The 12,698-nt window shown below is 41.0% G+C and overlaps 1 protein-coding gene across 2 annotated transcripts; it reads left to right on the forward strand.

The window, feature by feature from the left end:
• Positions 1-607: 607 nt before the first annotated feature.
• creb3l2 (cAMP responsive element binding protein 3-like 2) lies at positions 608-12,584 on the forward strand. 2 transcript variants are annotated; one of them, XM_056748907.1, is made up of 12 exons: positions 608-742; positions 7,912-8,140; positions 8,221-8,426; positions 8,515-8,599; positions 8,757-8,938; positions 9,021-9,167; positions 9,274-9,332; positions 9,658-9,726; positions 9,911-10,010; positions 10,197-10,320; positions 10,837-11,080; positions 11,171-12,584. In XM_056748907.1, the coding sequence occupies exons 1-12, from the start codon at positions 644-646 to the stop codon at positions 11,181-11,183; spliced, it is 1,557 nt and encodes a 518-aa protein (XP_056604885.1). In that variant the 5' UTR covers positions 608-643; the 3' UTR covers positions 11,184-12,584. The 2 variants fall into 2 exon arrangements, with proteins under 2 accessions (XP_056604885.1, XP_056604886.1); XM_056748908.1 differs by having other exon boundaries at positions 11,176-12,584.
• The last annotated feature ends 114 nt before the right edge of the window (positions 12,585-12,698 follow it).

Consider the following 12,698-nt stretch of genomic DNA (forward strand, 5'->3'; position numbering starts at 1 on the left):
TGAAAGGTATGTGAGCTTTAAACGCAACAAGCTCATCTGATTGGTTGCTAACCGTTTTCCAAGGGCGGGTCACCAGAAAGCAAAGTGTAGTATTTTCAAGTCAAATTTGTGCGTAGTGTTTTTTAAAAACTTGCGAAACATACAACTCCTATTATATAATATTATTTGTTCAGTAAACATAGGGAACCTTGTTTTCTGGACGAATAATATTCGACAAACTGTCCTTAGTAAACAAATATTGCGACTCCTATCATTACCCCGCCCCAAATTCCTGTTCGCCTGCTAAGGGGAGACATTTCTCAAGGAAGCAAAGAGGAAAGTAATCTGGCGTTTAACCACGATTGAGTTACTCGCAGACAGTCTTTACTTTCGATGGGCTTTGTTCAATTGTTGCAGTCCTACAATAATCAAGACACATTACAACAACTTACAAAGACGCGCAGTTCATCGCAATAACACTGGCAGACGACACGCGCAACTTATTATCAACTTTCCCCGACAGTGAGGAATTCGCTTCTTACCGGGACCTGTCGAGTCGTAAGACGGATACCTTGTCGTTAACGTCGACACATCGTCGTTTCTGGAGTCGTTAAAGCGACACCGCGCCTCTCCGTCAACGTGTATTACAGACGCAGATCGAGGCATGGAAATAATAGAGAGCGGGGAACCATTCTTGCAATGGGACAGGAACCTTAGCGAGCTGTCCGAAACCGGGGATAACGACAACATGTTATACAGCAACGTAAGTTGAAATGTCTTTATTCAATAAAATCAGGTTCATGTCAGTGGTGGCACGATTGCATTGCCAGTACATCGCCTGTTTGTGTCTGATGCAACTGGTGTCATCACACAGAATACGTTCAAATATATGTAAGCCTTAATGATTTACAACATTTGAATGACTTTATTTTAATTGAATCATAATACAAATACACTTTTATCTGTTTTGTAAACATAAGTGTCAGATTAGCACTGTGCCAGTAGTTAGGGTTCACTTGGCTCCAAGGGATAAAGTTCAGATGGTGCTTTTATCGTGGGTAATGGGTGACTTGTTTCATTATGCATGGATCCACACTCGAATGCAAAACAAAAGAATGCAGACGACCCCTTTTAGATTACAAAATCGAATTGATAAAGTTCAAATTCTGCAGAGTTGAAACTCTTAAAGTGGTGCAGGTTATGTAATTACAGGTTGGTGTTCCTCAAGGGCAGAAAAGGGGCCTCTTCTTTCCTGATGGGTGGATTTCAGTCTGCCGACTAATTATGGGTTATAAATTTAGATGATGGAATCTTCAATTACATCTAAGGAAGGTAATTGAAGCAATATGGAATGCTGTGAACTTTTTAAAGGTGGAGATGGCAATGAAACTACCGGGCACACCAACAACTACCCAGACAACTTCAGGGTGGTAGTGCACATGTTTAGATGAACTATGTGTGCTTTGTGGGCCGAGGAGGGGTTCATATTCTCCTTCACCTTGAGAACAGAACGGGCTCTTTGTTTCAGGACCGCATCAGCCCCCTCCATACGTGCATATGAATACACACACCAGGTCTCTCACTTTTACTCTCACTCCCCAGGGATTGTTGACATGGAATTCCACACAACAATGCAAACTGCTCAGAGCTAAAGGTTCAGCCTGGGAAAGCCATAGGGTGAAGTTGCTCTGCGTCTGCTCTGTTATCATCATTTAATGGCTCGTAGCCGTTGACGATTTCCTTCTGCATTATGAGTCAGCTGTATGGTCATGCTCTGGGGGTTGAGTTTTCAGTTCTGACTTTCAGAATTGGCTGCTCTTGTCCTTTGTTTTGGCTGATTTTTCTTGAGAAGGTCATTCTGATACAATGTATGAGGAATGCAAACATTGCCCTTTTATGACTTAATAAGCCCATTGGTTACTGATCTGAGGTCTGAGTATGTTTTCATTGTCAATTTCTATTGAGAGGGCTTGTATAGAGGGTGTGTGTTTGTACCTTGCAGAACAACAGACTTTTTTTACCTACTCTTAGAACAGAGACTTAAATCTCCAGTCACCATATACTGTATAACTATGCCTTTAGCTTAATTATTATTTCTAATAAAATATTACTTATAATGAAGGCTCGGAGTCCCCTTTAAAATGTGGCTTATAGAAATTCTGATGGGAGCCGTTCAGGCTTCATACACAGCATTTATTAGTGCTGATAGTCAAACAGGCACGCACAGGGAACTTGTGGCAACCAGATGTGCTGCCCTTCCTATTCTGAATGAGACCTTAATTGGTTTATGGCAGCTATGAAGAAAGTCATGACTTAAAACGAGACTGATAACCAGTATTGTGCTGTGTATGTCAGTGTTTACTTTGCAACAGATCAATATTTTTTTAAACAATTTTAAACCCCAATGAGAGACATTGGTGTGTTTTCAGTGATGACTGAAAATAAATAGCAGGAGATGACCCATAAAAGTTAAAGTACAGAAGAGCTTGTTCTAAGGGATGTCAGGTAAGTGACTTCAGTTGTTTACGGATGCTGAGGAGCGATGCAATTTATCAGATTAATATGGAATTCTGATATGCGGTTAAAGTAGGTCAAAATAATCGAATTCTTCCTACTTTTTTTAATCATGTGATTTAATTTTAGGGGTACCTATAATGTAAAGCCGTTTTTCTTCATGATGAGATGATGTGCCTTTTTATTTTTAAGAGTCTTATATTTTATTTCGTGTTCCCTAAACTGAATTATTCAGAAATAGGCATATTTTAAATGTTAAGTCATTATTTATTATGATATTTCTTATACGTGAACAGATTCTGCTTTAATTTTATTTAATAAGAGAACAATGTGAATTGTGATACTGTCGATTTTTTTGGCCCTAGTTTTCTCTGACATTTTGATAACGTCTGTCACTCTGACTTGATCCTTACGATGTCGTGCCAGCGATGACTCACGGTTTAGTCAAGTGGTCTTGAGGAAAGGGAGGGGTCGAGCTGGTTGGCAGGCAGGCTTGTAGTGAACAACCCTCTGTCCACAGTGTGTTCGGCTCGTCACAGAGCCGCCAGTTTTTTCCCGTCTGCTCTCTGTGGTTTGGGTGGACACAGCGTGGACTGTTCTCCGAAGGGGCGGGGCTTCTCAGCGTCCATCGTTTCTGCGGGCCGCAATCCACATTATTGCTCTTTTGCTCTGAAAGGATGGTTTGTACACGCTGCAACGTGAGCCCACACTCTCCAGTGTGCAGTGCACGCACACATTCTTCACTTAGTTATTAACACGTCTCATTCCTTATCGAGCATCATGGTGTCAATAACGCTGTAACTGTCCCCTGGAGATGAATGCTTTCAGAGGGATTAAGTTTGATTTGAACAACGTTGTGGGTCAGTTCATTTCTATTGGTTGGGAAAGTTATAAAAGAGGTAGTTGAATTCGGTAAAGGTTATAAGCTTTGGGAGTATAACATTGCCTGAGAACCTTCTTTTTTTGGGTGATAACAAATTAATTGATAAGATTTGTTTAAGCTTAGATTAGTTTAAAGTGCTTTTAAGACATTTATTTTAGGCTATGCTTACAGTAATGCGGATGAATTTCAAAACAGTTTTTCTGCGTTTCGGCCCTCCGTCCACATACCTTAAAGAAATGACTCAGAAACTTGCATCCTTTAAAAATACGTTTTCAACTTGACTTTTATTTTTGCGTGAATTCATGTGTCCTCATTGCACATGCTAATAATATTGTACCATATAAAAGGTATAGTAAACTTGGTATTGTTGACATATCATACATACAATTTTACTGCCATAATTTATTTGTGTGTGAATTTTAAGCGTAATTGAAATGTCATTCAATGGATGTAGTGTTATGTAATTTCTAAAGAGCAATAAGAAATCTGTTCCTTTCAGTTGTCAAGCATTGTCTTAGCAGGCTGTGGGTTTGATACCCAGGGCGTATACATTGAATGCAATGCAAGCCACTTTGCATCACCCAAGCGCATAAAATGTTAATATAAGACGAACGAGTGATTACAAACACTGCCAGTGTGATGTGTTTGTTAGGCGCAGCCCAGTCGCTGGTTGTTTATGTTCAACATCCTTTGCAGTCGCTATTTGCCAGATGTGGATTACAGTGGAGTCATTTCCTGGACCCCTGGAGTCTCCGAGATCCCCAACACCCACTACAGTTTTAGCACATCTCTCTCATCTGGGTATAAAGATGGGTTAAGGGAGGATTGTACATCCCTGAATTCTGCAGTATGTGTTCGGTCTTGTTGTGAGATGACAGCCTAGGCAGTAATTAGGGCCTTTTGGGGATATAAACTAAAGCAGGAGCTGTGATGACCCACATCTGATTCGTATCCCAAACTGTGACACACAAGGATCTTGCACAAGAGCTGTGCTGGTTTGAAAGCCTACTGAGAGGGTGGGAAAAAGTAAATGGAAAAAGTGAGCCTTTTTATTAGGCACAAATAGGATTACGAACTTTGAGATAAATAAACAGGATATACCACACATCGCTGACACCAGCTTTTCATGCGATGTTCTGTATTTAGATAGCCATTGAGACTCTCAGACAGGACATGCATTTATCAGTTTTAATAGATAAGTGTCCCTGTGCTGTCGCTCTTTGCTCTCTGTGTCCAACACAGCAATTCGTGGAATTTGTATTCCACTGTAGGAGTTAGATGATGTATGCATGATATCATATTGTATGATATCATATGATAAAGCAGGGGCGATGGGAACGCTTCAGGGTTACTTACGGAACTGTACCCTTTGTAGGGAAATACATGTTGTTTTCAAAGTGAGTATTGATTGGATGGTCATTGAATTCTTAAGTAAACACCCTTGGCTTGACATGACATGGCGGAGTGTAAATTTGGGTCAGAAAGACCCTTTTGATCCAGACAGCCTAGTACAGGCTATTCTTCCAGGCTCCAGCATTTGTTTTAACACTCGGTTTAATGTCACTTCACATTGGCCGCTGTCCCAGAATAGCATTCAATAATCACAAGCATAGATAGTGAACAAGACCTTGTCCTTGTACAACAGCACGAGAGAGATTGGTCAGTCATGATAAGCAGTAAAAATATGCATTTGAAATGTTATTTTTTACGAGGGGGAATGTGCTGATCTGTCTCAAAATAAGTCTTGTCACGAGTGGCGGACTTTCCCAAAGTAAATTGATTTCCAGCAGGTAATATCAGTGAGTCAGATCCAGATGGTGGGTGAAGAACAAGGTCCAGCTACGGTGTGATCTTTGGCCCCTGTGTGCTTGTTGGTTTTGCGCCGTCTCGCGTGGGCTGTCCACACATCTGTTTTGTTGCTTAAAGTGTTGCGTCATCCAGAACTGCGTCCACAAAACAGACTTCCACAGTTCCCCGGGGGGTTAAAACTTATTGGCTGCTGTCAGAATTCCACCGGATGCCCAGCGCCACCCCCAGAGTCTCTGTCATTACCAGGGGATCGGATCTCTCTAGACCCAGACTGCAAAATTATTGGGGATCTCAAGCTGGTTTAAAGCTTGCCGAGAGTCAAGTTGCAGTTCCCTACCCCCAGCTAAAACCAAATCATGACCCACTCCAAACTATGGACAATGAAGCTTCCTTAAGCGAAATCCACCCACCAGGAGCACAAGTTGGATGCAGACAATCTTATGTTGATATATCATCATTTATCACTGTGTAAAGCACTTTACAATCTCTTTCATATGTTTAATTTTCTTCTGCTTTTGCAGCAGTTAGGTCTAGAGGCGGGGCTTCAGGATTGCTTTTTCTAATAGTTTTTATACCATTTACATCATTCAAATTCAAACATATTTGCCATCTTGTGATGTAGTTAACTGTTCGGAGATCGCAGGGAACGAGGCGAGGCGCTTTGAAGTGATCTTTTTCAAACGTAAAATTGCAGATCGGCCCTGACTAATGCAAAAAGAACATTATAATAGTTACGCTAGATAGTCACGATCACAAACCGTATCTAGAAGATCTATGGCATCCCACATCGCATGGTTTCACTCGCTTCTGACCTGCTTTGAACTGCTGTTACGCTCTGTGGTGTTCACTCTGCCGTTGGAATCACTGATGTTTGTTAATCAAATATGTTTTTATTATGGGCTAACTGAAAACGTTTCAGTGAATTACATATGTGTTGGCATTTGTTTAATCTGGAAAGTCTAGTGTTTGGGCAAATGTGGAGTGTATTGAAAGCACTGTTTACATGGCCACGTTCTAGTCTGCTGTGATTTCTTATTTTTTTGTGTGTGTTGGGACGGAGGGCCGACTGGCTCTATATGAGAACCATCATGCTTTTTATTGGTTCAGCCTTTTTGGCATGGCTCTGTGTGAGATGTGATTGGATGACCTGGAGAGTGGAAAATATAGGGCAAGACATTCCAAACAGATTTCATCAGTCCTGACACACATACTTTCCTTATTTTTGGCTCTCTTTTTAGCCGTCATTTCTCTGGTTCAGACATGTGTATGCTAGGGTCTGTTTTCTCTCCTTTTCTCTCTCCTTTTCTCTCTCTCTCTCTCGCTCTCTCTCTCTCTCTCTCTCTCTCTGTGTGTCTGTTTTTGACTTGGCACACTGTTTTGACTTGGATGTGAGTCCGTCTGTAATTCGACCCAGATGTTGGCCTCTGTTCATTTTTATGACTCCGCCTCCTTCCTTCCCAGTCTAGTCTAGGACTCGTATTTTTGCCTTTTTTTGTTCATATTATCATCTTTTCCCAACAAATTCTCCCCATTATTTGTTTTTCCATTCATATTTTTGTGCTATCTTTGGTGGAAGTGTTGGTTTAGTTGTTTTTTACTTTACTATTGTACCCCTAAATTTTTCTTTTTAAATCTAACCTTTTTTAATTTACAAATGTGCTTAAAAGCTCATTATCACCAATTTACATATTTGTTATAGAACAATACTGAAAAACGTTAGGCCTATATGTTTAATTGGGTATTATTTTTCCATTGAGCATCATGTCCTGTTGTGTCTTAGTCAATGTAGCATTGATCAGTCTTATAATCAGTCTTTCTTGGTTACATTGAGCCCAAGAGAACTGCTAAATATGTTGTCATACATGACTTTGTATTATATGAACAGATGGATTTTCAGTCTAGAAAGCAGCGACAGTGCTGGAAAACACACTGACTCTCTTTTCGTGGATGAGCTGTCTGTACTGTGACTCATTCATGCAGATGGAAACAAGTCTGTTGTGACATCAGCCCTGCGAGCTCAAACCTCCTCCAGATGCATTTTACCACTACTTTGACTTTTATTATCCTGTAGCGCTGTATTAAACCCTCTTGATGCAAGATGAAAAATGTCACACATCACTGCAGGAAATCATGTCAATCTTGTTTGATCTTCAATGGATGTTCTGGCTGGGTTCAGTACAGGTTTAAAAGATGTGCAATGCATTAAGAGTATCTACATACAATTTAACGAAATATTTAAATTGATCTCACATTCTTTTTAACAGCAAGCTTTACATCCCCATAGGATTATAAACATGTCTGTTGTCCAGTGTACCAAAACATTTTGCACACAGAGTGGCCCAAAGGTTTGTCTAAAATTTCTTCGACATGTCCTAACCTGTTTGAGAAGAGGGACACAGTTTTTAGGTGAAGTAAGAATGCTGGGTTGGGAATGCCTTGATAGAAATGCCAAGGAAGGGAGCCGACTGTCTGTCATTTCTGGGCCTGAATCAAACCCCCTCACCATAGCCAGAGATTGAAGGATAGGCATTAGCCAAATGTGGGCAGAAGTTTGCTGTGATGTTGTGTCTACTCTTCAAGGCTATGAAATCTGATCTTTAAAGTAATGTGGGCACTCCAACTGCGCTTATGGTCTGAGGTTTAGGTCTTTTTAACAAGCTCACGCCTGAGGCATTTTATATTCCATATGACAGTTTGACCCTCAACGTCCTTTTCCTATTATACAGCACTTTACCGAGCTCCTGGATGATCTGTCCCAGGATGCTCTGCTGGGCCAGCTGCTGAGCGACCCGTTCCTGTCTGGACGCGGTGATGTTATGGACACGGAGGAGGGACTGATCCCTGCCTCTCCAGTGCCGCCGCACATCCAGGCCGAGCACAGTTACTCACTGTGCGGAGACTCACGCCCGCAGTCTCCCCTTTCACATCTGCCTGGTGAACCTGGAAGTGATGGGGGTAAGCGTTTGGAGAGATGACAATTCCCCGTTGTTGAGCTTTTAGTATTAAAGTTGACAGTATCTGTAATATCTCTCCAGGTGATTCAGACAATGAAGAGTGGCCCATGGAACAGGATGATAAGGGGCTTAAGATGGAACCTCTGCTGTGTGATCCGCCTGTCCTGCTGCCCACACTGACTCTCACCCTGACCCCTGAGGGCACGACCCCTGAGCCCGAGACCACCAGCGGTGACTCCACCCTCACGCTGACCCTTCCTCAGGCTACACAGATAAAACCTCTTAATGTTAGATAAACCCGCGTGGAAACATCCTTATGGTCTGCGATTGTATTCGTGGGATTTTAATGAAGTGTTGTTGTGTTGGTTGTTTCAGGTAAAGGTGGAGACTAAGAGTTTCGGTCCTCAGATTAAACTGGAGCCACATGAGGTGGATCAGTTCTTGAATCTCTCACCCAAAGGTAAAACTTCTGTTTTATCCATTTTAACTTTCCCCATTACATTAAATTTATGCACTACGGAGCTGTTTTTATCTAAAGCAACTTACAGTGAATGCAAAGAGGGCATTTATCAGACCAAATATTTCATGAAATGATAATGTATAATGCTTTTCTTCAGGACTGGAGTCTTTGCAGATGCCCCCCACTCCCCCCAGCTCTCACGGCAGTGATTCAGAAGGAAGCCAGAGTCCTGTACACCCCTGTGCACCCGCCAGCCCGACACTGACCCCCGGTGTCCTCAAGGTGGCGCCAAGAGCCCCCTCTTCTCTCTCCAGCTCTCCTCTGCTAACAGCACCACACGTGAGTAAAATAAACAATTCTCACACTCTTACAAAACACATCTAACTGGAACACACAAAGTGACCCTGTTCTCGTCTGACAGAAACTACAGGGTTCAGGTCCCCTCCTGCTGACCGAAGAGGAGAAGCGCACGCTCATCGCTGAAGGATACCCGGTGCCCAACAAACTGCCCCTCTCCAAGGCTGAAGAGAAAGCCTTGAAGAAGATTCGCAGAAAGATCAAGAACAAGGTCAGTGTTTGGTGGAATTTTGTTTTATAGATGCTAACTTTAATCATTGGGTGTCTGAAACTGCCAGAAGTGCTCATGCGGATGCTGGTGAATTTTTTCCTTTCAGATTTCAGCTCAGGAGAGCCGCAGAAAAAAGAAAGAGTACATGGATGCTCTAGAGAAAAAGTATGTTGTTTAAATATAGTTTTTTATATTTATGAAGTACGAATGAATGTTTTCTACTCTCATACCTATGGTGATATTAAATGAAAGGCATTGAAACGAATATCCAAACGTTATGAAATTTAAATGACCTAATGTGCTTTACAGTACACATTTCTGGTCTTAAAGTGCTTGATTTAGTCGTGCATGTTATTTCAAGAGAAAAGAAAAAGCACAGTTTTATTTAATATTTTTTCATAAAAAAGCATTATGAAAATAAATGTTTTTTTTTAATTAAATCAGAAGAATATTAAACCATGCAACATTGCAATTCTCTCTCTGCCCACAGGGTAGAGACATGCTCCACTGAGAACAGTGAACTACGCAGAAAAGTTGAGACACTGGAGTGCACCAACAAGTACGTGCACTCTCGGGAGCCACATTAGTTCTACAGTTTTAATATCCATAAATAGCTGTCCATGTAAATTTCACACTTTGTTACCCTCACCGGTTGTTGTGGTACCTAACTATAATATGCAATAATTCATCAAATGTCACATGCGAGCAGGTTTGTATTGATTATGTAAATGTGTGTCCTTCAGGTCCCTGTTGCAACAGCTGCAGTCGCTGCAGGCGGTGGTTGCAGGAAAGGTCCCGAGGTCCTGTAGGATTACGGGCACCCAGACCTCCACATGCCTCATGGTGAGTTCCCCTTGCGTTCTGTCGCTGCCCTGCTTTATGAATATTGTAATCCCACCATCAGTAAAGCTGATTTTTATATATAGATGTGTGTGTGAATGAGGGGGAGAAGGCAAACGTAAGCGCAAATGAAAGCATGGCTATATATAGTCTGTGCTGAATGCCTGTTGTTTTCTGTCATTTATTCAGGTAGTGGTGTTGTGTTTCTCTCTGTTCTTGGGGAGTTTCTATCAAGGCCTGAGTCCCTGTTCTTCAATCACCAAAACAGATCTGGCCAGAGACATTTCCATACATGAGACATACACTACTACAGGTAAACCCCAGAGATGTGTAATGGTGTGATTGAAAGACGTGTCAGTATTATGTAGTTGGCAGCGTCTCTCTCTCTCTCTTGAGATGTAGAGAGTCATTATCAGTGGTTGAGTGGGGCTGTAATTATCATGCTTTTAAAAGCTGAGCGATCAGTTATTCATCACTGATCTCTGATCTGTCTTTATCACGTTTCTCCTACGCATGTTATCCAGTTAATGCACCACTCCAACCAAACGCTGATTCCCACGTGTGTGCTTATCGGCAAATAAAGAAACCTTTTATTCTCTGTAGTACCTTATCAAATAGTCTTTTTTGGATTTAATCTAATTCACATTTATATATATGGTGCTTTTCATCAGAGATATCCAGTGTTGCACAACAGTTTGATAGTTAAAAGCAAAAACAGGAAATTGTCAAATATATAGAATATGGTTTTCTTATAATGTTACATTCATATGTGTATTACATACGTTTTATGTATGTTAGCAATTATAATGTTATTTTGTTATTGTTGCAGTGAAGTCCCGCAACCTGTTAGCCTTTAAGGAGCACGGGGGGCTGGACGATCCCCATTTCATCGGCCTGGGAGGAGAATATCCTGAGTGGGATGGGCAGGTTGACGTCATGGCAACTTGGCGTTTGGAACAGCAGCGCAAACAGGAACAGGCGGACCTGCGTGAGACAGAGCCACACCCACATTTAATAAAGACCAACGAGACGCTAGAGCACAACGCATTTCTCATAGACCTGCACGCACACAGGTGATGCCTTTCCTTCCGGATGGCAAATTCTGCCGCTGTAATCACGAAATGTAAATGAATGATATTAAAAGAGATTTTTTCTTTTCGCAGGTCAGATAAATGAGATTGCAAAAGTCATACAGCTGGAGAGGACGGTCAATGAGACATCCTGAGGTTTGGCTGGCCCCCTCTCTCTTCCCCTCCCACCCCATGTCCCGTATCCCCTCTCTCTCCCTGCAGTGGCGGGGCGATAGGCTCTGTATTTATAGATATAGTTTAAGTATTGTTTTACTTAACGAAGTTCTCCTTTTTTTAAGATAAAAACAAAAATGTATTTTTTATTCCATTCCAACAGTATATGTAATTTTGTTACTTTATCCACACTGTTCTGCTTTATTTTCTGTTTTTTTTACCTGCTTTACATTTTATTTTAGTGCATCTAATTTACATGCTTTAAATTTGTTTTAATGCATGTAACTTGGTTTTCTTTATTTTTTGCCTGTTAGTCCCATGCTGCTGAGAACATGTGTAGTAATATATTGAAATCATTACAGTTTTCGCATTACACATTGAATGACTCGGGCAATGGGGCTGGATTTGTGGTATTATGTAGCATGTCTCATTCATCCAAAGATTTAATGCAAAGATTCCTAACTGAAAAAAAAATCTTAAAGATTCTGTTGAAAAAAGATAACATACCGAACAACAAATTTACGGTTTGAACATGGGATCTTTCCAAAGCATTTAAAAATGTTTTCTAAATGTGTCTTTTGTGATTTGTAAATATTTGTCATATCCTCTGTCGTATTGTTGGCGATTGAAATGAATGAATCTATTTTTTGTTAATGGAGGGTAATAAAGAGAAACGACATGGACATGACATGAAAGGATGGAGTCTCCAACCCTGGAACACACGATCCATAGTCCCTCGTATGACGTTGCCCTCTTTTATTTGGTTTAAGGTCTATAAAGGACAGATGGTGCTTTTTGTCCTTGGCTGGCCACCATCCAAACCCTCTCTGCTCTCTTCTGTGGACAATTGAAGCTCGCTGACCAGTCTATAGCGTTCCATGCCCAGATTTGAATGGTTTTGATACCCGTAGTTAAGAGTGATGTGTCATGGGCCTTTAAGCGGGCATGTGATGAACTTGCACTGTGTCCCTATGAAAATTATCTGTTATTTATTATTTTTAGCATGCCTGCAACCCTTTTTATCCTGGAGATGAGCATTGTGAAGATTTTTTCCCATGAGATGTATTCAGACGTCTGAATTGCATTGGAAAATGTGATGCAGATCATTTTGTATACGAGTTTGATGTGCAACTTCTGTATTTGTTGTGGCCTAATATATGAGTGATATATTAATCTTCTCACTCTTATAAAATGCCCACCGATTTTCGTATGCACCTCTACATTTTCATTGTATCACAATTCGATTTTATGCTCTTTAAAAATCACTCTGCCTTGTCCTGTTTTCTGCAAAGCAAATAAATATTTTCCTTAGTAAAAGCATTTTAAATCACGAGTCAGTATCATCATTCTGTGTTATCAGCAGGTTACTTACACACTAACATGACAAATACATTTAGTGTTTTGTGGGTGAATCTCTGAAACCTAAAAAAAGTGAGTCCAGTTCACA

This window comes from Triplophysa dalaica, chromosome 5 (genome assembly GCF_015846415.1).
Source record: "Triplophysa dalaica isolate WHDGS20190420 chromosome 5, ASM1584641v1, whole genome shotgun sequence".
NCBI lineage: Eukaryota > Metazoa > Chordata > Actinopteri > Cypriniformes > Nemacheilidae > Triplophysa > Triplophysa dalaica.

Excerpts from the sequence above, each read along its gene's own strand:
- creb3l2 (XM_056748907.1), top strand. The coding sequence starts at position 644 with ATGGAAATAATAGAGAGCGGGGAACCATTCTTGCAATGGGACAGGAAC. Across the intron at positions 9,168-9,273 it reads GCAGAAAGATCAAGAACAAG|ATTTCAGCTCAGGAGAGCCG; the intron begins GTCAGTGTTTGG and ends TTTTCCTTTCAG. Across the intron at positions 10,011-10,196 it reads AGACCTCCACATGCCTCATG|GTAGTGGTGTTGTGTTTCTC; the intron begins GTGAGTTCCCCT and ends TCATTTATTCAG.